General features: G+C 45.3%; 1 protein-coding gene across 1 annotated transcript; it reads left to right on the top strand.

Moving 5' to 3' along the window:
• Positions 1–25,984, top strand: ece2b (endothelin converting enzyme 2b). Its single transcript, XM_055028393.1, has 19 exons — positions 1–268; positions 7,475–7,561; positions 9,790–9,925; positions 11,509–11,724; positions 11,807–11,931; positions 12,202–12,348; positions 12,431–12,496; positions 12,641–12,829; positions 15,746–15,888; positions 16,385–16,499; positions 17,886–17,996; positions 18,077–18,175; positions 18,274–18,351; positions 18,478–18,581; positions 19,264–19,374; positions 19,474–19,541; positions 21,605–21,795; positions 21,912–22,007; positions 23,007–25,984. Exons 1-19 carry the CDS (start codon positions 236–238, stop codon positions 23,181–23,183), a joined length of 2,292 nt encoding a protein of 763 aa, XP_054884368.1. The 5' UTR covers positions 1–235; the 3' UTR covers positions 23,184–25,984.

Here is a 25,984-nt window from a genome sequence, read left to right as displayed (position 1 = left end):
TTGTGAGAGGAAGCGGCTGGTTGGATGTTGGGCGGGGTCTGAGGAGTCACGGAGAGGCAGAGAGGAGAGAGCAGAAACACGTCCCGATCCCGAACCCGGTCCCGGTCCCGGTTCTGATCCAGCGGCAGCGGCGGACACACCGACCCAGCGGACCCAGCGGAACCAGCGGAGAGGCGGACAGCCCGGGGAGGATGGGCCGGCCGTAGCGCGCTGCTCTCCGGCTCGCAGCTCCAGGATGAGCGTAGCGCTGCAGGACCTCCGGAACACCGTGAGAGACACGCACACGCGCACACCGGCACGCGCACACACGCACGCGCAGATACGCACGCGTTCACCGGCCCGCGTGACCGACACAGCGCACACGCTGAGGATGCTGATCAGCTGTCAGTCACTGAGATTGATTAGCGCGGAGCTTCCGGCCTGTAATCACCTTCCTGGTGACGTCACTGAGCAGCTGGATGACGTCAGATCAGAGTTTGACCTTCTTCTGCAGAGTCTCAGGTGATCCTGGGATGGTTTCCTGCAGGGTCTCCTCAGCAGAACGGGTTCTGGTTCTGGAACCTGAGGACCTGAAGGACATTCCCACAGGAAGTCCAGTTCCAGGAAGTCCAGTTCCAGGAAGTCCAGTTCCAGGAAATCCAGCTGCTGGTTTCCAGGTTGGACCGAGGCTCTGAGACGAACCGGGTCGGCTGGTTTCAAACCGGACCAGAACCTCCCAGTTGCTGGCAGGAAGTCGATCTGAATAAAAACAGCTGTTTGCAGAACGACTCCAGGAGTCCAAACACTCGGCCAGGTGGGACTCCAGGAGTCCAAACGTAAAACCATAAAACCGTGTCTTTATCGTGTATTTAATACAAATAACTCGTCTTTTCATTATTTCATATTTTTATCACAACCATTAATATAAGGCCCAGTATTATGAAAAAACTTGAACTTTCAACCTGATGAGCAGATTTCCACTCGCTGGATGTTTTCATCCTCTCTAAAATACTTTATTCCTCATCTTGATACATTTAGAGTTCGTACTTTAAGACAAAACATCAAATTTCAAAAGAAAAACATGAGAATTTCTCAACGCCTGTGGTTGTACAGCTGTGACCCACCAAGGGGTTGCGACCCCCATGTTGAATACCTCGAATCTGAAGGAGCTGAAATTTTAAAGAAAATTTAGCTTAAAATGATCAAATCTTATGTTGTTGTAAGAAATAAAACTCTGTGGAGAGTTGATCAAACGGTCGGAGACGATGCATCTCCATCAGGCAGAAACGGCCTATTAAAGTAAATGTTCCCGCAGCAGCTGATTAGAGTAGAATAGAATATACTTTATTGATCCCCAGGGGAAAATTGCTTATTTGTTGAAAGCTATCTTAGGTAATAAATACAAAGTTTGTAAAATATAAATATATCTTAGACTGATCATTTCAAAATGACTAGATATAAACAAACAAATTAATTAATACATAAATAATCACATGCAATATATTAATAAATGAGTGCAGAAAAAAATGTCATTTTCAGCTCAAACTGGGGCAAAACGTGATGGCAACAGGCAGACATGACTTTCTGTGCTTCAGCACATCGTGGAGCAGATGAGACTAGCTGTCCAAGATGGCGGCCATCTTGGACGGGATCCTTCCTTCTGACACTGATATATAACATTGATATTAGTGTGGAAACTATTTCATCTGGTTTAAACATGGAGCTGTGGAGCATCAGAGCTGCAGGTCAGAGACAGGCTGCAAGCTGTCGGCCCCAACGTACCGGGACCCCAACGTACCGGGACCCCAACGTACCGGGGCCCCAACGTACCGGGGCCCCAACGTACCGGGACCCCAACGTACCGGGACCCCAACGTACCGGGACCCCAACGTACCGGGACCCCAACGTACCGGGACCCCAACGTACCGGGACCCCAACGTACCGGGGCCCCAACGTACCGGGACCCCAACGTACCGGGACCCCAACGTACCGGGGCCCCAACGTACCGGGACCCCAACGTACCGGGGCCCCAACGTACCGGGGCCCCAATAAAGTTGTGATTAATTGTTTCAGTGATGTTTTTGGAGAATTGTTTTGGTGTAAAATCTGTTTTTAAAAGACAAACAACGATGGACTTGTTGCTCATGACAACAACAAAAAGCTCCAAATACGGCAAGCCGGTTTATCATTTAGTGTCCAGACGTCTCTGAAGCAACATTTGTGCAGGTCTAACTCTGCTGGATTCTGGTTGATGTTTCATTTTAACTGGTTTAAAATAGTTTTGAAATCTTTGAAAACAATTTTTTATTTTTACATTTATCATTTGGTTCTACAGTTAAAAATCAATTTTCTCTGAGAGAAAAACATAGACATGCGTGTGCTCTGGTTATTTTTATGACAGCTACATAAGAAGTTCTTGGACTGGATCCTGAACTGACTCTCCAGTTCTGCTCATTGGACCCGTTTGGGTCGGCAGAGGTTCTGGCCAGCAGCCTGAGCAAACAAGCTCAGCGGACAGAAAACCCGCCGCATCACTTTGATCCTGCTGCAAAGGAAGGGATAAACAGACTCAGATGATGATGAGTTTTTCCTTCCACTAAACATTCCCAGCAGCAGAAATGGGCTTTTCTTTAATTATTTGTGTTCGACCAGATGGGATGACCCGTCATTTTAACAACATTCTGAGTTCACATCTGTACTTTGACTAGGCCGTTCCATAATGTCTCTGGCTGGTGGTCCTGCTGGAAGGCAACCGTCCAGCCCAGGCTCAGGTTTTCTGCTGCCCCTGACGGGTTTTAGCTCCGTCTGGCCCAGTACCGCAGTGATGCTGCTTGTTCAGGAAACCTGGTTTCATTTACAGCTTATTTTATTTGGACTTTGAATTCAGGTCAAATCTATGATAGAATATTAGAGACAGACAACCATTTATAATACTAATATGATAATAAAGCTGTAATATTAGAAGAATAAATTAGTAATTTTATGAAAACCCAACACAAAAATTAAAAACTTAATTTTCTCCATAAAATAACTATTTCCTCTTAATTTGAAGACAATTTATTCTGCTAACATTGTAACTTTGTTCTCATAAAGGCCTAAACCTTTATGGTTAATAGTCCATGTTCAACTCACAGAAGGAATAATTAATAAAACACCTTTTTCTAAACATTTCTTGAAAAGAAAACAAGAAAATAGTGCTTCCCCAGCTAAACGTCGCGTTCAGCAGATGAAAAATCTTCAGATTTTCTCTACAGCATCATGATGATCAGGAACAAAATCTGCTAAATTATTTTGCCATGTGAACTAGAAATTAATTACACAGAACTTTTTATTTCAGGGCGTCAGGAGGAAAATGAGCTTCATGCAAATGCATGCCACACTTTTCAGATTCCACATTGTTAAAAATGTTGTCGTTTTGCTTCCATGTCACAGTTCAGTTCAGGGTTTGGAAACTTTCTCTGTGCTTCTCTGACTCATTCTGTGCAGAAAGAAGGTCAGTTTGGTTTCTGAGGTTTGGAGAACAGAGAGGGTAGGAAAACGTTGTGGCTGCTGTGCTCCTCCGCGCCCCCAGGAGGAGCTTCAGCTCCCTCCTGAGGCCCGTCAGATCATGAGGTTAATGTGTTCCTCTCAGGCGCAGCGCTCCCCGGAGTTCCTGCTCATTAAAGCCGTCGTTCCCAGGAGGAAATGAAACTTCCTGCATCGGTTCTCGGTGACACTTTGAGAGCAGAGAAACCTGCGGAGCTTACCGGAACAACCTGTCGGGCCCGTTCAGGCCGGCTCAACGAGTCTCTGCCTGCAGGTTCAGGAAATGAACCGAACACTTACTGACCGACTGGAACCGGTTTCATTAGAACCAGAGGGGCAGCAGGGACACGTAAACCCATGACTGCTGCTAATAAACTCAATCTAATCAAGCTTTGTCTGTTTCTGGTGATGATATTAAAACTCATCTCCATGAGAGACAAATATTTCCCAAATGAGACACAGAGCAGCATGGGGTCTGTTCAGCTGCAACTTCAGAACTAGTTCTGATCACAGCTTCTCCTCAGATCCACCTTTAGACACAGAACCAGAACCATTTGCTCCTCTGCCTTCACACACACAACCTCTACTGACACCCAACAGCTTCATCTCCTCTGGGATGCTGACATGTTCTCAGAGGAGTTTCTGACCAATTCTGAGGTCAGACACTGATGTTGGGCAAGGACTCACAGCGTGTTTCTATATGGAAGCATTTAACTGCCACAGCTGGAAAATAAATTCAGTAGCATTGCAATAAAAAATGTTCTCATTAAAATGAGACAACTTCATGACACTATAGTGTAAAAGTTTCTCACTGTGACAAGAAATAAAAATATCACAACACAAGCTGTTAAAAAGCCATAAAGAGGTTTGCCAAGACGTTCCTTCTTATCACCCCGTTTCATCTAAAAACTCCAAGAGTTGTTTCTGTTTTGCTACTGCAGTCTGTCTTGTTTAGCATAGAAAATATATTTGGTTTTCTTGAAATATGAATCTAGTTATAATGAGCTACTGCTCCTATATCTGGTAGTTAAAGGTTTCTGTGCATTTCCACTGTACAAACTCTCAAACTTGAACTGGTTCAAGTTCGGATACCTTTGAACTCCGGTGCCCATTTCTGACCGTTTGGGGAAACCAGCCTGTGTCAGTGGGAGTTACGGAACACGTTGGAGAACATAGTGGCAAGATGGCAGCACTAGCTAAGCTGTAAGCGTTACTGCTTTGTTTACTTACTTTCCTTGAATTGAACAACTCTTACTGCACATAGCAGGGAGGATGATGTCAAGTTAACACCATGAATAAACTGGCAAAAACAACTTAGGGAAACTTTTGGAAAACAACTTCATTCACTGTTCAAGAGATGATATTGGATCTTCCTGCCGTGTGTTCAGAGTGATCTGGTCTGCAAGGAAAGATGTCAGGACTGCTTTGATCTAAAATCAGGAGTATCCAACATGTTGGTCTAATATTGCAGCATGAGGTGTAGCCCCAAGGTCAAACGAGAATGCAGCCTGTTGAATGTGATGCGTACCCTATCAGATGGCGAGACAGAAACATGGACGGCAATCCAAAACACAAAAAAGACAAACCAACTGCCAAGGCAAACCAGGGAGTCCAGTGGAAGTTGGACATCATCCAAGATCTCTTTGTATTGTTGTCCACTGATTGTCACCATGGGCAGCCATGTTTGTTTACTCTGAACTCACGTTTGATCTTGAGGAGTTTTGTGTCATTTCCCATCTGACTGAGTGGTGGTGAGTGAAATCACTTGGTGTGTTGCGTGTTGTCACGTTGTACGACCAAACCGGCAGGGAGTCCAGTGAAAGTCGGACTTCATCTGAGACATTCATGTTGTTTTTCTTCGTTAATTTTGCCTGCAATCATCATTGCGTCTCTCAGGTTTGGAAATTAACGATGGTTATATATGTAACATCAGCAGCGATACATTATTTGTCACAGACTGTATGCGTGGACCTCTACATGTCTGGTTTCCAACGTAGACACATAAACGCAGATAAGGATTCCCAAATCTCCATGTAGGTCAGAGTTTTTATTATTGATCGTTATTAGTTATATTACATAGAGTTTATATATGGATGGATATAGAAGAGGGCAATGGTCACTGAAAATAAAGAGAATTTTTATGTTTTCACAGAAATTTTACTTTTTTTCTCAAAGTTTTGATTTTTTCTCAGAATTTTTCACATTTACTCAAGATTTTGACTTTATTAAAATTAGAAGTTAGAATTGTGATTTAAAAGGACTTCTTTTTTCCAGTGGCTCTCTGCCTCCTCTGTAGGTGAATCTGTATGTTTTTCCAGCTTTGGAAAAACTGGAAAATCTTTGGTTCCTGTAGTTGTTTAGCACCAGAACCTGATGGATCCGGTTCCGGCGTCTCGAAGCAGCAGGATCTTGGGTTTTCCGTGCCGTTTGGCTGAAAGATGAAGCATCTTGCTCTGAGTGTTTGTCTCAGGTCAGAGTATGGAGGCTGACGGGGGACAAAAGAGCAGACAGACAGATGTTATATAAGCTGCAGAGGACTCCATTAGAGCTGAATGGAGATGATTCACACACATTATCTAATTACACACACACACAATGACATCAGGCTTCACAGGGAGAGACAACACACACTCCCATCTCCTGGCAACCTGATCGCTGACCCCCCCCGCTCTGCGTGCGTCATCAATTAAAGAGAACACAGTGGGGCGAGCAACACAAAAGGAGAGAGAGGGAGACAGGTTTCAGTGTGGGTCTTGAGGAAGGAAACAGTTGGAAACCTTTTGTTTCCTGCAGGACACCGACGCTCTGCAGGCCGACGGGAAGCTGTGCTGCAGGACCTGCTGCAGCACAGCGCTCTGCAAGCTGCTGCCGCCGCCACTGAGGCCTCCAAGGCCGCGCACCGCCGCCGCCACAGCTTCACCCGGGGTTAAAATATAGAGTTAAAAAGCCAAGAACGCAACAACAAACTGATCGCCAACAAGAAAACAAGCTGTGACTGATTCAGAGCGATTAATCAGATTTATCACTCATTCAAATAATCATCAGCTAATTTAGTGATCAATTAATAATTTACTCAAAATGCAACTTGGTGAACAGAAACACATTTTTGTCCTAAGAACCTAGCTTTGTTGATTTGTGAAAGCAACAAAAGGGGATGGATACATTTGAATACTGTGTGAATATATCAACTTAAATCTCCTCTAACATTTTACCGCCGGATTGTTTGACTTGATTCAGTTTGATTTGACATGTTCTGTAACTTTCCTCTCAGCTTGAGGGACTTCCTGTAACTTTCCTGGAGAAGTTTCTGGTCTTATGAAGCTATGATTTTAATTCAAATCGTTATGAATAAATAAAAAATATAATTTTACTGGCCAGCCTGAGCAGTGAGAGAGTTACTGTTGTCCCATTTTAAAGAAGAAAGGACAAACAAAAAGCTTCTCCAGGAACAACCTGACCTTTAAAACCAGATGAGACATAAAACAGTTGAAACATTGATGACTCTGCAAAACACAACATTTTATCAAGTATTTTTGTTTGGTTTCTCCTACAAATATAAAACTAAACTGCAATTAATATATATATTAATATTTACTATCTGTAAATAATTCATTATTATTGATGAAAAAGTTGTGGTTCCATACATTTTTTTCACTCATAACATGGGAAATAATCTGCCAGTAGAACTGGTACTTTTTAAATATTAATACTAAGGAATTATTTACTTAAAACAAAGTCATATATCTTGCTGAAAAGTTAATGCAAGTCAGATTTATCTTGTTTGAACTGAGATATTTGCACTGGAAACTGAACCAGAGATCCAGAGTGTTTGTTTGGGATGATGCATTCGAGTCCCAGAGGAGCCATTCAGCTTCCCGCCTGATGCAAACAAACAGCGGATTGACGCAAACCACGGTCCGGAGCGGAGCGCGGAGTCTGATCTGATCCTGGCTCTGTTTTCTCCCTGCAGATGTCCAGCTACAAGCGAGCTACGCTGGAGGAGGAGGAGGGCTCCGACACGCCGGCCGAGGCGGCCTCATCTCCCGACAGAATGGAGGTCAGTGAACGCATCGCACAAACAAACAGGAGCCAGGCTGTAGGGATACTGTGAGCGTCCAGATGAAGTCCTGACCGGACAGACGGGGGCCTCACAGGGAGGAAGCTCCACAGGGGGGCCCCTCAGCCGGGGCCTGTCAGCAGGGGGCCACAGCCACCAACACAGAGTCGTAGCAGGGGGCCTGGAGTGCCACCAGGCCCTGGAAACAAGCATGCTTTCTGTGTGTGAGAGAGAGCAGAAAATCATAATTAAAAAAAGAGAAGAGTTTCTCCCAATGACAGCAAAGGTTTAGGTAGAGTTCAGGTTTTACAGTGCATCTTCCACACAAGCTTCTTCTTCTTCTTTTTGGTTGCAGCCGAAATCTTTTCATAACTCAGTTGGGTTTCACTCAATGTGGTCCACAAAACATTTTTCAGAAGCTCCATCCATCCATGCGTTTTCTGAGAGCCTGGTCCCAATGGGGTCAGAGGTCAGCCTGGCTGCTGCTTCTCCAGCTGCGTTCCAGGCGAGAGACGATGCACATCCTGCGCAGGTCGCCAGTCTGTCGCACGGCTTTAAGAAGCTTTAAAAATGGAAAAGTGTGGAATATTGGACAGGAAAATATGCAAGAACTTTTTATTCGCTCTGATAAAAACCTTCTGATCCAAACTTCTTTTTAAATTTGCCTTATGGTTGAATCAGATGTCAACAGTGATTACAACACTATGACCAGTTAGCTTAACAAAAACTACAAACTAAACAAAAAATATATATTTAGACATTCACAGAAAAATAGAAATGAAAAAACTAATGGTTGGAGTCTGTCATTCTCTGAAAATGGCAGGCTAATAGATTCACAGTTTTATAGCTTTATGCGACTCTATGCTAACAAAAGGCTAAATAAGTTAACTTGTCATTCATAAGATGCTTATGCTAAAGTAAGCCAAGATAAAATAATCTAAGCTACAGGAGCTAACATCAGCAAAACTAACCTCAGTAGAGAAACTGATTAGACTATATTAGCTCACTAAATAAACTTAAAACAAGCTAAATACAGATAAATTGAACTAAGATAAACTAATACAACTATAACTCCTGGTAGATTTCTACTGGTTCATTTTGACTGGGTTAAGAGCAGCAGACTGTTTTCCAGTTGCTCTGGACATAAAATCATTTTTCTGAGATCAACACGATGCTGAGTTCAGGAGCTTCTGCCGATGCTGGAGGTCAGAGAGACGGAAAACATTCCTGGATAATTGGCCCAGAATAAAAGCAAGAGTCTGAAGAAACATGAAGCTGCTCTGACTAAAAGCTGCAGGAAATGAGTCTGTGGAGGCGAATCAGCCTGATTACAGCGGCGAATGTTTTCTATCCCAGGAGACTCTAATCGCTTTAACCCCGTCGTCCCCTGAAGTCAGAACGGATCCATGTGGTTCTGCCCGCTCTAATGTTTCACAGAAACAAATCAGCAGCAGCAGCGAAAAACCAAATGAGCCCCACCTGGAGCAGAGCTGTGATGTCATGAGTGGGCGTGGCCTATTTAAAACCTGAAAGCTCACCTGCAGCTTTAACAGCAGAGGTAAATGATCAAGAGACAAACAAATCCCATCAGGATGAAAGAAGACAGAAGATAATCATCTGGAACCAGACGCTTCCCGACCCAAACGGGCCCAACAGAACATTCTGCAGGTTTCTGCTGAGTCAGCAGTTTGTCTGGATCCCAGGAAACCCAGAGGACGGGATCAGGAGTCCAGGTGGAGCTGCTTGGTGTCGGATCCCGTTCTGAGATCTCAGAATTATTTCAGAAAAAAAGTTGAAAAATTCAGAAATTTCTAGAAGTTTTTTAACTCCATAAATTTTCCTTTTTTCTATAAAATTTTTTTTTCAACTCAGAAATTTCCACAATTTTTTTTATTTATTTTTTTTTTATTGCTGAACGTTTTTTTCTAGGATATTTTTGGCTTTTTGAAATTCTTTCTCATTTTTGAGTTTTTTCACAGAAATTTTCTAGCGGTTCTTTTTCTATCTACAATGGCCCTAAAACTCCGTGGCAGACTGGACAGGTGTCCTCCAGGTGTTTCCAGGTGTCCTCCAGGTGTTGTCCAGGTGTCCTCTAGGTGTCCTCCAGGTGTTTCCAGGTGTCCTCTAGGTGTCCTCCAGGTGTTTCCAGGTGTCCTCCAGGTGTCCTCTAGGTGTTTCCAGGTGTCCTCCAGGTGTTCCTCAGGTAACGCTGCCTCTCTGTGTCCCAGGTGGGCTTCAGGAAGGGGGGAGTGGACATCCTGGGCCGGCGGACCCAGCTGGAGGTTCTGCTCTCTGTCATGCTGCTGGCCGCCCTGTTGGCTCTGTTCGCCTGCCTGGTGGTTCTGGGCCTGGGATTCAGCTCAGGTAACTGGTCCCATCTCTCTCTGTCTCTCTCTCTCTCTCTCTCTCTCTCTCTGTCTCTCTCTCTGTCTGTCTCTCTCTCTCTGTCTCTCTCTCTCTCTCTCTGTCTCTTTCTCTCTCTCTCTCTGTCTCTCTCTCTCTGTCTCTCTGTCTCTCTCTCTGTCTCTCTCTCTCTGTCTCTCTGTCTCTCTCTCTCTCTGTCTCTCTGTCTCTCTCTGTCTCTCTGTCTCTCTCTCTCTCTCTCTGTCTCTCTCTCTGTCTCTCTGTCTCTCTCTCTCTCTTTCTCCTTCTCTTGTCCTCTTTTCCACCTCCTCCCTTTCCTTATCCTCTCCTCCTGAAGCTTCCTTGTTTTCCGGTCTCCACCTTTCCTCCTCAGCCTCCTCCTTTCCTCTCTGACTGATCTCCTCTCTTTCCCACGCCTGGTTCTTTTCCTCCTCCTATTCTTGGGTTTTGGTTCCATCTTCTCATCCTTCCTCTTCCTCTTCTCTGTTTCGTTCTTCTTTCCGTACCACGTTATGGGCGTCGCCTCCATGTTGAAACACCCACGCTTTTCCCTCAGCCGAGTGTTTAAACGTCACACTGGCGATCGTTAAACAAAATAATGTTCACCTTTGGGAAGCCAAAGGTGCCACAAATCACAAGCTTTACCACAAATTTGGTAAAAAACTGATGGTAAAAAAAAATCTTATCCAAGTTGAGGCCATAATCTCTTATTTACACCATTATAAAACCACATTCTGAACGGTGGGAAAAACGAGTTTATTCTGGTCTTTGAACGCCTCTTTTTACATGTGACAGTTTCCAGTGAATCTATTGAATAAGTCATTTTATTTTTGCCATTTAAATGAGATTTTTATCACATCTTGCGTCGTCTGAACTTATATAAAACTGTTTTTTTATGCAAGTTTTCACCCACACACTTGGCAGCTAAAATGGTGATTTTTGGCACTATTGTCTTTCAGTACAGCTTCAGATCAACAGCCTTCAATGCTCAGAATAAACATGATTTCTTTTCAGAAGAAATGCTTCAATTGGACTTTGGCTTTATTTTATGGTGTCCTGATTTTCAAACTGCCATTTTTTTACTCAACTTTTTTTCATTGAAAGTGTTAAAAATGGTGAATTTTGTCACTTTTGGCTTTCAATACTTTTTTTATTGTTCAGAACTTGACTGAATTTTCATCATATTTTACGATGTCCAAGCATAAAAAACATTTTGTATGTTGCCCTCCATTCTGATGCTCTTGCTCCTTATGTTTGGAATGCCAGTAGGGCCAAAAATATGCAAATGTTTTTAACATGAAACCAACTTTTTAAAATCGTGTTCACAACTTGAAGGATAAGTAAAGGAGCTGCTCCACCAGCTGAGTGCAGACAGATTCCTCACATCCAATCAGAATATTGCCTGGACGATAAAGAACCAATCACAGGCAGAACTTCCTGTTTCCTGCCGATCCTCTTCGGTTCTTTCCTGTGGTACCCGTCTGTATCTTCAGTCATCCTCCGATTGTTCTCCTCAGTGGTTCTTCCTCTCGCCCGGGTTCAGCCTGCTGAGCCGTGACCGTTCTGCCCTCTGTGTGCCGCAGACAGTGGGCGGGGCCTGTGCCTGTCGGAGGCGTGCGTCACCGTGGCCAGTCAGATTGTGGAGGCCATGGACCGCAGCGCTGACCCCTGCCAGGACTTCTACCAGTTCGCCTGCGGCGGGTGGATGAGGAAGAACCCGCTGCCGGACGGACGGTCCCGCTGGTCCACCTTCAACAGCATCTGGGAGCAAAACCAGGCGCTGCTCAAACACCTGCTGGGTAAATGAGACAAAACCAGCCGCTGGGTCCGAAGCGGCCGGAACCGGCTGGACACTCTGATGGGTTTTCTTCCTGTGTGCAGAGAACGGGACGTTCAACGGCACCAGCGAAGCCGAGAGGAAGACGCAGTCCTACTACCTGTCCTGCCTCAACACGCAGCGCATCGAGGAGCTCGGCTCCCAGCCGCTCATGGACCTGATAGCCAAGGTAGCCGCCAGAGGAGGGCGCTCTGCTGCTAGCAGCTAGCCTTTTAGTTAGCGGTGCCCGTCCACACTGTCTCCATGGCAACCGCATTGCTAAAGTTACGACCAACTTGACCTCCATGAAGATCAGAAGTCTTCCTCTCTGGAGGATGATGGTCTTCCTCCATTATGGAGATGACCTTTAACCTTTCCGGTAACAGTGGCTGGCGACTTTCCACCAACACCGCAGTCTGCCTGACCCTTCCTGACCTCTGACCCTGTGGTCCGCCTGCAGATCGGTGGCTGGAACATGACGGGTCCGTGGGACAAAGACAACTTCATGGAGGTTCTGAAGATGGTGTCGGGTCCGTACCGAGCCCAGCCGTTCTTCAGCGTGGGCGTCAGCACCGATCCCAAGAGCTCCAACAGTAACGTCATCCAGGTTCTGATCCGGTTCCAGACATTCACACCGACGAGTTCCTGACATCCAGGTACAACTGCTCACCTGCTGCTCTGCTCTGCAGGTGGACCAATCAGGGCTCTTCCTTCCGTCCCGGGACTATTACCTCAACAAGACGGCCAATGAGAAGGTGAGGCTGCCAGCAGGCGTGGGTCCAGTGGCACGATGCGGTCAGCTGTGATCCCGGGTGACCCGGTTGTCGGTGACCCGGTCGTCGGTGACCCGGTTGTCGGTGACCCGGTCGTCGGTGACCCGGTCTGCCTCTGCCCTGCAGGTGTTGGCGGCGTACCTGGACTACATGGTGGAGCTGGGGACGCTGCTGGGCGGGGAGAAGAGCGCCACCCAGCTGCAGATGCAGCAGATCCTGGAGTTTGAGACGACGCTGGCCAACATCACCGTCCCGCAGGACCAGCGCCGCGACGAGGAGAAGATCTACCACAAGGTCACGATCGCCGAGCTGCAGGTGAGAGCCGGCCTCTGATTGGTTCTGAATGACGTAAGAGAGAACCTTGGACCGGTTCTGGTTCTGTTTTGTGGTTCAGGTTCTGAGTCCAGTCCTGCTGAAGCTCAACCAGATTCTGGAATGCTGCAACAGATGTTTTCCTTCCACTCAACTTTCCCCTTCTATAAACGTTTACCAGCGCCCTCCTGTGGTTTCAGTTTGGACCACAGCAGAACTGATCTGATAGAATCCAGTTTATTTATTTCAGCAGCTGTAAGTCAGAATTGACCAGTTAATGTTTTTTTTCTTGCGTTTGTGATGGACTGAGTTCTGATCCGGATCGGATCTCGTCTCCATGAAGAGCGACGAGTCGACCGCCGCTGGTTGGGGTCAAAGGTTGTGTTTGTTCCCTCTGACCTCTGCAGGATTTAATTCCTGGTCTGATGGGAAAGCAGAGAGTTTTCAGCTCTGCTGCGTAGCATCCATGGTGCTGCGTAGCATCCATGGTGCTGCGTAGCATCCATGGTGCTGCGTAGCATCCTCTGTGCTGCGTAGCATCCATGGTGCTGCGTAGCATCCATGGTGCTGCGTAGCATCCATGGTGCTGCGTAGCATCCTCTGTGCTGCGTAGCATCCTTGGTGCTGCGTAGCATCCTCTGTGCTGCGTAGCATCCATGGTGCTGCGTAGCATCCTCTGTGCTGCGTAGCATCCTCTGTGCTGCGTAGCATCCTCTGTGCTGCGTAGCATCCATGGTGCTGCGTAGCATCCTCTGTGCTGCGTAGCATCCTCTGTGCTGCGTAGCATCCTCTGTGCTGCGTAGCATCCATGGTGCTGCGTAGCATCCTCTGTGCTGCGTAGCATCCTCTGTGCTGCGTAGCATCCATGGTGCTGCGTAGCATCCATGGTGCTGCGTAGCATCCTTTGTGCTGCGTAGCATCCTCTGTGCTGCGTAGCATCCTCTGTGCTGCGTAGCATCCATGGTGCTGCGTAGCATCCTCTGTGCTGCGTAGCATCCATGGTGCTGCGTAGCATCCATGGTGCTGCGTAGCATCCTCTGTGCTGCGTAGCATCCTCTGTGCTGCGTAGCATCCTCTGTGCTGCGTAGCATCCATGGTGCTGCGTAGCATCCATGGTGCTGCGTAGCATCCTCTGTGCTGCGTAGCATCCATGGTGCTGCGTAGCATCCATGGTGCTGCGTAGCATCCTCTGTGCTGCGTAGCATCCATGGTGCTGCGTAGCATCCTCTGTGCTGCGTAGCATCCTCTGTGCTGCGTAGCATCCATGGTGCTGCGTAGCATCCATGGTGCTGCGTAGCATCCTCTGTGCTGCGTAGCATCCTCTGTGCTGCGTAGCATCCTCTGTGCTGCGTAGCATCCTCTGTGCTGCGTAGCATCCATGGTGCTGCGTAGCATCCTCCATGGTGCTGCGTAGCATCCTCCATGGTGCTGCGTAGCATCCTCTGTGCTGCGTAGCATCCTCTGTGCTGCGTAGCATCCATGGTGCTGCGTAGCATCCTCCATGGTGCTGCGTAGCATCCTCCATGGTGCTGCGTAGCATCCTCTATGGTGCTGCGTAGCATCCTCTGTGCTGCGTAGCATCCTCTGTGCTGCGTAGCATCCTCCATGGTGCTGCGTATGCTTCAGGGTCACCATGGCGACTGTTGCCCCGAGCCGTTGCTATGCGCCTGTATCTGTTAGGTAACCGGTTGTTGCATAAGCCGGAGTCGGTCTGCTTGTTTTGGACTGTTCTGCTGCTGCTGCTGCTTCACCTGCAGATTCTGATCAGATTTGATTCTTAATCTCCTTCCTGCATCAGAATAATCCAGAATATTGGGATTAAGCTTCAGCACAACTCTGATTGATTATCTATCAGAAGTCATGTGACCTCCAGCAAGACTGTGCCACTGAATAACTTATTTTATTAATTGAAATTACAGATGTAAATGAATGTAAATGATCTTCATCAGCAGATTTGAATGCGTCTGACCGCCCCCCCCCCTCTATTTACTGAAAATATATGTAGATATTTATCAGTATTTTTAAGTGAATTTAAAAAAAAAGTATTAGAAGGCATATAATTGTTGATTATTTAAGACATTTAATGTTTGACCTTCTGCTTGTTGTTTTGCGACCCAAAAGAGGCCTGGACCCCCACTTTGAGAACCTCTGCTCTGCTGCAGCCGCTCGCTCCATCCTGTTCCCAAAGAAACTGATTATAACTTAATAGCTTTCAAATGCTTTAATATTGTTTACATTCAAAGCAATCCCAAAACGTTTTTGCACATTTGTTCAAACTGAAACCATGTTATGATAGTTTGAGACAAATAATCTGTGAAAAGTTTGATCTCCTTCCTGAGCTGCTGCCGTCTGAAGAAAACAACCAATCAGAGGAAGGAGGCGGGGCTTAGCGCTGTTAATCAACCTCATGTTCTCACTGCTAACTGTGTGGCGTTCAATGTCCTGGATATTTGTTCGCAGTTCAGAGCGTCGGTATTTCATGGCGTCCTGATTTTCAAACGGCTTTTTTACTTCATCACCAAACAGAAAGTGACAAATTCCACAAATATGTAAAAATTATTATTAAAATGGTCATATATCGCAACTACAATAACAGTGATTCCAAAACATGCATTTGTAAACAATAAACAAAATGAAATAAAATTTAGAGAAAGTCTATGCGACCCCTGCCCCCTAGAGCCTGCCGCCCCGGGCCGCTGCCCGGTCTGAATCGGGTCCAGCTCTGCTGCCTCCTGCTGGTGGGAAACAGCAGGAAATCTTTTCATTTCTGTTTTCCTGACCGTTCAGGTTCTGCCTCAGCAGGGATTATTTTCGCCCCGCAGCACGCTCATGTTGCTGAGCAGCCTGGTTTCCATGGCGCCCTGCAGCCGAGGCTCATGGGAAGCGTAGTGCTGAGTGTGGCCTCTTCCTGTTTTGCAGCTGCTGGCTCCAGCTGTGGACTGGCTGGACTTCCTGACGTTCTCCCTGGCTCCTCTGGACCTGAACGACACCGAGCCTGTGGTTCTGTACGCCAGAGAGTACCTGCAGCAGGTGTCCGAGCTCATCAACAAGACGGACCGCAGGTATCCGCTGCTGGTTCTGGAAGGGCCCGGCTCTCCGACCCAGACCACACACTTCACTCCACGGCGCCCAAACAGCTTCTGATCCACAGAGAAAATATGTACAAAACATTTTAATTTAGTGGGTTTTTCTCCACTAATGTTGCTTCATACCTTCAAATTTTAAACGGAATCGACTTTCTGATGACTTTATTGATCTGATGTTGGATTAGATCGTGTTGATGTAGCGCTTCAGCACATCTAATTCTATCTTGATAAGAACATGTATAATTTTAGGTTAATCCCATCATTTTAAAAAAAAATCTCTACACTAATCTCTACATATTTTATAATAATGATTGAAAAAAAATTAAATTTAATTGAAATTATTATTTTTCCAATGTTTTGTGGCCCCCCAGCATCTCCTGCAGCCCCCTGAGGGGTCGCACCCCTCACTTTGAGAAATGTTGCTCTGTTGTTGTTGATGCTGCTGATGTTGCTGCTGATGTTTTGCCTCCAGCCTCCTGAACAACTACATGATGTGGACGTTGGTCCAGAAGGGCGTCGCCACCTTGGATCAGCGCTTCGAGAACGCTCAGGACAAACTGCTGGAGAGTCTCTATGGCACCAAGAAGGTACGACCGCTAATGCTAATGCTAACGCTACCTCACCTGAGCTCGGTTCACCTGCTGACGGCCATGTCTCTTTCAGATGGAGGTAGGAATTCCCCACGGTTGGTAATCTTTATCCCTGGGCTTTGAACTGGAAAACCAAACTGGTTTAAAGTGGTTTCTTGTGTGTTGATGGTTCTAACTGGTCCAGTTCTTCTGTATTTACTGGGAACTCCTGATTCTCTCCTGTTGTAACTGGTTCTTGGTGGAAAGCAGGAGTTAAACACAATTTCAGAAATGAAAGTCTGAAAGGATGTTTATTGATTATGTGATGAATGATTAGCTCCAACTGTGAGCTTTGACAGGTCATATCAAAATAAAGTCCTAAGCAGTGGTGGGGAGGCTTCCTCTAATCTAACCCAGGAGTAATATGTTGTTGAGTGCTTTGTCTAACATTGAAACTGTTTAGCACACATTGCGTCCCATAAATTAATTGATGCTTTTATTTTGAAATGGGGAAATAAAAGCATAAATTAAAACCCAGTTCAGTTCTGACTGAACTGGGTTTCAGTTTCTTTTACAAGGTGGATTTTTCTTCCTTGAATTAAGAAATGTTCCTAAATTGAAACAGTCATTTTTACCCCATTAGCCTGTGAGAACCAGACCAGATTACGTTTTCTTCTTTCTTCCTGTCTGTTACTGGTCCTAACTGGCTTTAATGGTCACTGGGCTCCAGTTCTGCTGCAGCTGAACCCGGTGTCTCTAGCAGCCGTTTTTCTCTGAGGATCGTCTTCCTCTGGATGATTGGGAATCGCTGACGCATGCAGCTGGTCTTCCTGAAGACGGTTCTCGTCATGAAACCTTCTTCAGTTTTGGTCGTGGGTTGGGATGTTCAGATCATGACACTAATTGGGTTTTTGAAGTCATTCGACTAACTCAGCTCTTCCTGATGTAGAAACACTTTGGATGGAGGTGAAACAAAGCGAGCAGCTGCCCTGGGCTGAGGGCCGGTGGGTTGTCATCACCTGAACCAGCGATGTAACTCACCAAGCTGGCTCTGCCCATCCTGGTTTTAATGGTCTCATCTCCTGTCCATCAGTGGACATAGTCTTCTATTATGGACTCTCTATCTTGTCTAATTTGGGTTTTCACAAAGTGAATGTATTTAAAACTGGTTTTGGACCCTGGATTTGTCTTTCATTGCTGCATGCTAATGGTTCCTAGAGGCTGGCAGGCCTGACCCCTCCTCTGGTTTAGCTGGACGTCATTCAGCTGCCCCTGCTTTTCTCTATTTCTGCCTGTAACCGGCTGCAGCGGGAGGTGACCCACCAGCCGGACCGGGTCGGCTCCAGCCGGACCGGGTCGGCCTCAGGTAGCTCCTTCCGGTTCTATCTCTTCGTCTTTTTGCAGTCCTGCACCCCACGCTGGCAGACCTGCATCGGGAACACAGACGACACGCTGGGCTTCGCTCTTGGCGCTCTCTTCGTCAAGGCAACGTTTGACAAGCACAGCAAAGAGATTGTGAGTCCCTGTGTGTCTCTGTTGCCTTGGTCTTGGTTGGTCCAGGAGGTTCTGGTTCACTTCAGCTCTTTTCCCATCAGGCGGAGGAGATGATCAACGAGATCCGCTCTGCGTTTAAATACTCTCTCGACCGTCTCAGCTGGATGGATGATGAGACGCGACAAGCTGCTAAGGACAAGGTACGTGGGTCGAGTCTTGGGGCGACCAACAACATTCAGACTGACGAGTTGTCGACATGGAGACATGATGTCCCGGCGGTGTCTGTGTCTCTTGACAGGCAGACGCGATCTACGACATGATCGGTTTCCCAGAGTTCATCCTGGATCCCAAAGAGCTGGACGACGTTTACGACGGGGTGAGTGACGGCTGTCGGGACAGAACATGGCTCACTCGGGTTCTGGTTCCGGTGTTAAAGTATGTGGACCTCCTCTGCCCCCTGCTGTTGGAGATGTGTCATCACTTCATCTTGGCTCTGTTTCAGTATGAGGTGTCGGATGACAGCTTCTTCCAGAACATGTTGAACTTCTATAACTTCTCAGCCCGAGTGATGGCCGACCAGCTGAGGAAGACTCCCAACAAAGACCAGTAACAGAACATTTTCACATCCTCCTTTCACCCAGTTTCACCCAGTCATGCAGCTTCATCAGCCAAAAATCATGAAGCAACTTGATAAAGCCTGAACACGCACTCTGTGTAGGCTGAGTCCATTCCCAGCAGATTGTTTAACTTATTTAGAGACTGACTCCAATTCAACAGCAAAGTAGGAACAATACAAAAAAAACATTTTATGCAAAACCTGCAGCTGATTTAATTCTTTTTTTGTATGTGTAATCACTGTTTACTGATTTGCATTAAATCTGTCATGGCAAATGGCTGCAAACACAATGAGCCAGGAAGGGGAACTGGACTCAGAAAATGTACACAAGGCACAGAGTCACAGTTTCAGTTCATCTCATGGGTCACCACAACCCTGTTCTTGGGTTTCTAGGTAACAAAGCATTGTGCTGATGTGAAACTGGTCTCCTTTCATAGAAATGAGACCAGTTTGTTCTGTGATCATATCAGGGTCTGACATCAATTGAGCCAAGAAAATCTGAAAGGCATTGGTTCTGTGTAGAAACTCTATAAACGGGTCTGTATCTCGATGTTTTGGTCAAGAACTGGACTTAAACGCAGCAGCACACTGTTGCTTCAGGAGAAATGAAGAATGTTTGAAACCTGACAGACTGAATTATTCACTCCAATTTTCCCTCTTCTCCTCCTGCAGGTGGAGCATGACTCCTCCTACAGTTAACGCCTACTACATGCCCACTAAGAACGGCATCGTCTTCCCCGCCGGGATCTTGCAAGCTCCTTTCTACGCCCACGACCACCCCAAGTCCGTTTACCTCCACATCCACCCATCCTCAGAATTTCATGTTCTGTTTTGGGTTCTGTCGAAATATTTTAAACTGAATGAAACGATGTTGTTTTTCAGAGCGTTGAACTTTGGCGGTATTGGGGTTGTGATGGGTCACGAACTTACGCACGCCTTTGATGATCAGGGTAAGGCCACCTACCTGATGTGAGGGCTTCTCTGAAGCCCTTTATGTCTTAGAAATATTCCAATGATATTGTCCTTTCACTGTATTGCTCCAAAAAAGAAGAGACTGGGCAAAAAGGGTATCCATGGTAGGATACCAAAACACACTTTAGTCCCTTCTCCTATGTCAGATCTCACCGTAGCCGGTTAATGTCTGATTGGGTTCTAGCCAGGTTCGCTGCGTCTCCATTGGCAGCAATGTGGTGGAAGAAGAACAAGCCCTTAGATTAACAGAGAGGTTCCTGCCTGTGAGGTCTGACCCATAGCAGGAAAGAGTTGTTCTTTTTAAAAGCACTAAAACATCTGAATTAAGTTATAAATATATACAGATATATTTATACAAATATAAGTTTAAAACGTCTTTTTAAAACCTTTTAAAAACCTCTTCCTCCAAAACTATGGATAGAAAAGGCAGCATGGATTTTTGGCTTGCAGTTGGAGGGAACAGTTGGAGGGAACAGTTGGAGGGAACAGTTGGGTCGAGGTGGAAAATGAGCAGCTTTAACATGTTAAAATAACAGCTTCCTTTCATCTTTACAGGCCCTGCTAATTGAATCCAGATATATCTTAATAAAGGCAAATCGTAACCATTTCAGCTCAGGTTTGTCTACTATAGGGTGGAATGATTGGACAGTAACTGCAATATTACCAATTCCTAATATTCTCATCAGCTTCTTAGAGCACGTTTTCTTAATGTAAACAGAGTTCAAATAAAAACGTTTGAGAAAAAAGATGAATAGCTCCATCTGCTGGCTAAAGTTAGGAAGTTAATATTCATGTGACTTTGCCCCTGTCAGTGTCTTCTTCTGACATAAAAACATAAAAAACACAAATATTAAATCCTAAAAACGTTTTCATAGAAACACATTTCTATGCTGGTCCAGTCATTTTTAACACATTTCAGCAACAAGGCTGTTCAAATTGCTCTGCATCACAAAAAACATGTATTTGACTAACTGTAATGCATAAATATTACATTTTGTCAAATGCCATCATCAAAATAATCAAGCAAATGCACATAAATTTTATTGATCAGTGTTCCATTTGAGCAGTCTGATGGTGGTTGAAAGGAAATATCTTTACCTGTAAGTCAGGCTATGGTATCATCAGTGAGAGTTTCTCCACTATAGTTATGTCCACTGCAAGTTGTGATGCTCAATTCCAATTTTTTCCTGGCACTGTTTTTTTGTTTGGTCGGTCAGACTAATTACAGACTAATTACAGATTAATTGCAGACTAATTGTGGCCGTAATCAGACTTCTGTGTGAACGGTTCATGACTCCAAAGCAACCCACCAAGCTGTCACACAGTAGCGCTTTTTTTACGGCAGTAATAATGGATGCTGCCGTCTATGGAAGGATTTCTAAAGTTATTTAGCAAATGGAGTCGACAGCATGATCAGAACAAGGCAATTAAAAAACTGATTAAAAAGAAAGCCCAGCTAACAGCAGCGGCCTTTAGTGGAGCATTGACTGCAGCTTCTGGAGAGAAGTCTGTTTGGATGTGGAGTTGGACCGGAAGTGGTGGGATCGGGAACCGATGTGCATCACTGAGATTTTTTTCTTAAGTTCATAATTATTATAATTATAAATTGTTTGTCTGGATTTACTGCATCTGGCTTCTTCTGGTGAAGAATTATGAGTCATGTCTCACATCAGTAACATAAAATTTGGATAGAATTTGACATGATCATTCAGACTGGAGACACTTTGACAACTATGAGGTGAAAAGATCAGAATTGGGTCATTCAGATGCCAGTGAAAGTCTGACCTCATCCCAAACCCTCGGCTGAGGAAGAAGAGGGTACGGCTGTTGGACTTCCCTTCTTTCAGTCCTTATTGGTTCCCAGAGAAGATTGATGAGTGATTTGAAAGTCAAAGATATTTGGAGCTAGAACAGGACAAACATGCCACCTGGATCCTTTCATAGCTTGGTTCTCAGTGCTGAGGTTCAGAATGAGTTTCAGTCTAAAATGAAAGTTCTGATGCAACACCAGGCTATTTGAGACCATCTTCTTGTTCCTCAGGTCGGGAGTATGATAAAGAGGGGAACCTGAGGCCATGGTGGCAGAACTCCTCAGTGGAGGCGTTCCGTCAGAGAACAGAGTGCATGGTGGAACAGTACAACCACTACACCGTCAACGGAGAGCCAATCAACGGAAAACAAACGCTCGGGGAAAACATTGCTGACAACGGCGGACTGAAAGCAGCTTATCATGTTAGTATGCACACAAGCTGTACCGTTGTATATTACAAGCACCTCAAATCACTGAGTTTTCTTGTTAATGTCCATGCTTTGACATCATCTTTAAGCTGGTGTTGATTTTTTTTAAGGCGTACCGATCATGGATCCAGAAAAATGGAGAAGAAAAGAGGCTCCCTGCAGTCAACCTAACCAATGACCAGCTCTTCTTTCTCGGATTTGCTCAGGTGAGTTTCTTCCAAAAAATAATAAAAACTTGCTTATCTTTCCAGTAAGATTGACTTACGCAGGTATTGATACTCAGCAAAACATCTACAACAGAATGACGGACTGACTGAAAATGAAAGGAGTCACATTGGTCCAGTCTTTAATTTGATTGAAATTCTGTGTTGGGAGATTCAGAGAGATGTAGAGAAACCTCAATAAAATCAGAATCAGATTTATTTGGCAATTTTTTGCATATAAACAACCAATTTGACTTGGGTTAAACTTGTCTCTTAAATGTTAATCAAGAGATAAGTATGAACTGCAGCGACTGCTGCAGTCTCTGCAGCACTGCCTTAAAGGTAAAAAACTACACAGTTTGTGTCCAACATGTGTGGGGTCAGCAGAGATGCTACCCACCCTTTTCCTGACACTATACCAGTTCAAGTTCTGGACTGAGGTAAGGTCAGTCCAGATGATCCCCTCTCCAGATCAGACTGTTCCCTGCAGTCTGGATGATTTTTGTGGACGATCCAAACCACACAATGATGGACAAACAATAATGACTGTGGAGGAGATTCCAGCAGCCTCTGTGGAAGATTGGATTTCTTGAGTTGCTGCAGAAAGTCTAGTCTCTGCTGGATCTTCTTCTGGACAGCGTTGATGTGTGCGGACAATCTCAGGTTCAGACGAACGGTCGATCCTAGCGACAACTGGAAGCAATAGACTGGTGACAAGGTGATCCACCTCTAGTCTGCCCTAATCACCGAAAGATGGAGGTATCGACTGCCAACTTTAAGAGTTTCACAGACGGGTCTGCTGAGATCCAACCAGAGAAAGTGTGAGAAGTCTGGTTCTTCAGGGTGAAATTTAGTCCCAAGTTGGCAATGTCAACTAAAAACAATGTGAGAAGTTAGAAAGTCAAACAGAAAACAGGTGCAAGTTACAAGTTATGCTGGTCATCTGAAGTTGGATATATTGTCCTGACCTATGAACCATCTGTAACACTCCATCTCTTTCAGGTGTGGTGTTCGGTTCGAACACCGGAGAGCGCTCACGAGGGCCTGGTGACTGACCCTCACAGCCCCCCCAAATACAGAGTCATCGGCACTCTGGCCAACTCTCCGGACTTCAGCCGCCACTTCAACTGTCCGAAGGGGACGCCCATGAACACCGGGAAGCCCTGCGAGGTCTGGTAGAGGAGCAAAGAGGACTGGTGGTGGTGATACAGAGAGTTAATCAGGTCAATCTCCAGGTTGGCCACTGTTTTAGTGTCTTAGATTCTGCACGACCCCGTGTTGCGTTCGCGGCCCATGTGTAATCTTTAGTTCATCAGTTACTTGGCGACGATCAGACTGACTTCCTGTCTGGAAACCGAACAGAGTTGTTGGACTTCAGAGACGTGGCGGACCGATGGCAATGAAGCCGCTGGGGGGGCAGTGTTGCTGACGTGTGCTTTATTACCGTTAATATTAATGGGTATTTGTGGTTGTATTTTGTATGAGAGATCTCTGTATCTTCGTCTATCACTGTGATGACCTCATACCAAACTGGCCCATAACTTCACTCTGTGTGAGTCGTTTCATTGGCTAGATGTGGGGAGGTGAATGAGAACATTTGTAAAAAATCAGAGAATTTAAATGATCAATCTGTACATCTGAGGTTTTATTATACACCAGATCGCTTTAATGTTTAAAGATCTATGTAATGTTTTCATTAATCCCACTGACGGCCAATTGAACAGACAGTAATTGGCATTAGTATTGGCTTTAATCATAAATGTGAGTTTTGCATTTCTTTTCATTGTTGTTGATCCCCATTTTCAAATATTTCATTTCTTTTCTTTGTCTGTCATCTTGAATCCAAGTGAAATTAATCACCATTTTTATTTGTGCCAGTTTCACAGATGAGTCCTTTATAGTCAGTCTACTTTGCCTAGAATCCATGTTAAACCCAGAAGTTAGTGACTTTTATTTCTTCAGCTGTGAGGAACAATGTGCCATGATCCAGAATGTTGCCTTCAAAGTCCAAAATAAAGTGTTGAAATGTTAAATGAGACCCAGAGAGTGTGGCTTAGACAAAAATGCCTGCAGGTATCAAGCACTGGAGCTTCAGTAAAGAAAACTTAAAGTCTCTGAAAGATGTAAACTTTGGGGAGGCTGATGTATTACTGGGGGCAAATATCACACTGAATAAGGACCAAGATAGACTCCATGGTCTATTAGAACATGGCTGGATTACAACCAATTTGGAAAGGGATTCAGTGCTGCGATGCCAAGCACTCAACAGCATACGTCCTCAAGACTCCTTCACCATGGTATTTAAGGGAGAAGCAAGTTCTCCACAAGGAGTCTGCAATGCCAGTCCTTGAGTGCCACTGTTCTGCAACCTTTGGATGGATATGTGCTCCAATACACCTGAATCATAAGGCCGAATTACCTTCCTGGCATGTCATCCAGTTCATCTACATTCTGAGCCTCACCTCTGGTCATAAGACAAGGATGCAGAGTTGGTGTCCTCTTGTAGGGAGGCTGGATTCTGCTTTAGAGAGGAGCACCGTCATTTGGGGGGTGCTCATAGTAGCACCCCCCAAATGATGTGTTACTTGTCCACATCAAAAGGAATGAGTTGTGCTGGTTTGGGCATCTGATCAAGATGCCACCTCAGTGCCTCTCTTGAGAGGTTTTCTGGTTCTGTCCCACTGGAAGGTGACCCCTCAGAAACCCAGAACTCATTGAACGGACTGTGCATCTTGTATACCCTACAAATGTTGCTGGGAAAAGGATGTCTAGGGTTTGCTCCTGACCCTGCTGTCTCACATACCCCAATTCGGAGAAGTAGAAGACGATGGATAGATGGCATGTCTTTAGTTCAGTTTTGTAAAAGACTAGTCATTTGGCTGAAGAGTGATTCAAGTGTGTAGGAGCATGGCTGCATACAAAAGTTGCAGGACAGTGTTAATTGAGAGACATTAATTGCAGCTTTGTCAGGATTTTCATTCACCATCTAGTTTGGGTCTATGAATTTGATGAAGACTGGTAAAGAGTTGCACCAAATTCATCACAACAAGTGTTATGCAACTGGATCTAAAGGCATTGTGATAACTTGCTTGAAGTCCTCTAGGGTGGAGTTGGTGGGATTGAGAGACATTTGGACACTAACACAGTAGGAAAGTTGTTACCATCTAAAGTTTTTGTAAGGGAGAAAAGTTGAGTTTAGCGTGAAATATTTACATACTGAGTTTTCAAGATGTGAAGAAACTACCTCCAATGATCAGTTCAGGAACTTTGGCTTTGAAAATATAACAAGAAGACTTAGTCAATGTTATAACACCATCACATTCTGTCACTTCCTGATGACATCATTACTGTGCAGCATCTCGTTTGTTTAAGAAAGCTGCTTCCTGCCAAAGATGTGCGCGTGTGTGTGTGTGCGTGTGTGTGCGTGCGCGTCATCCATCCTTGTGAGGACCCGTCTTCATCTTTCAGCATGTGGAACACTGTGGATAGTGGGGAATTTGGATCCGATCCCCAATTCTTTGAGTTAAAGGGCTTTCAGTCAGGGCCAGGTTCAGTTCGGGGGCCTCGGGTTGCTCCAGATTTAAAGGGTTCCCAGAGAAATTAAAACACAACAGAATGTATGTCCATATTTCTGAATTTGTGTTTGTGAGGACCTATTTGTGTTTGAAACCGTTTCTTCACCCATTCACTGGAACTGTTCATACGGTCATATTTAAATCGGTTTTTGGAGTCTACAATGGTCCTTCCAGGCACAGTGTGTATAACTATTTGTCAATAAGACTAAACTGATGTAGAATCACACTGCTTGTTGTAATCTGTCTGGCCTGAAGGGGGCAGCAGATGTTTTCTCTCAAACAGAATAAATCACTTTTATTTTCTGTCTTTAAACACAAAGCATCCCACAGAGACCCTCCAACATCAATAAAGTGACGTTAAAAATTGCTTGATTTTAGCATCCCTTTAATAAAATTAAAAACTGA

This window comes from Poeciliopsis prolifica, unplaced genomic scaffold (assembly GCF_027474105.1).
Source record: "Poeciliopsis prolifica strain line A6 unplaced genomic scaffold, Auburn_PproV2 SCAFFOLD004, whole genome shotgun sequence".
NCBI lineage: Eukaryota > Metazoa > Chordata > Actinopteri > Cyprinodontiformes > Poeciliidae > Poeciliopsis > Poeciliopsis prolifica.
The sequence above is the reverse complement of the archived record's forward strand: the minus strand, read 5'-3'. Positions and strand labels throughout refer to the sequence as shown.

Excerpts from the sequence above, each read along its gene's own strand:
- ece2b (XM_055028393.1), top strand. The coding sequence starts at position 236 with ATGAGCGTAGCGCTGCAGGACCTCCGGAACACC. Across the intron at positions 11,932-12,201 it reads TCATGGACCTGATAGCCAAG|ATCGGTGGCTGGAACATGAC; the intron begins GTAGCCGCCAGA and ends GTCCGCCTGCAG. Across the intron at positions 22,008-23,006 it reads TCTTTCTCGGATTTGCTCAG|GTGTGGTGTTCGGTTCGAAC; the intron begins GTGAGTTTCTTC and ends CATCTCTTTCAG.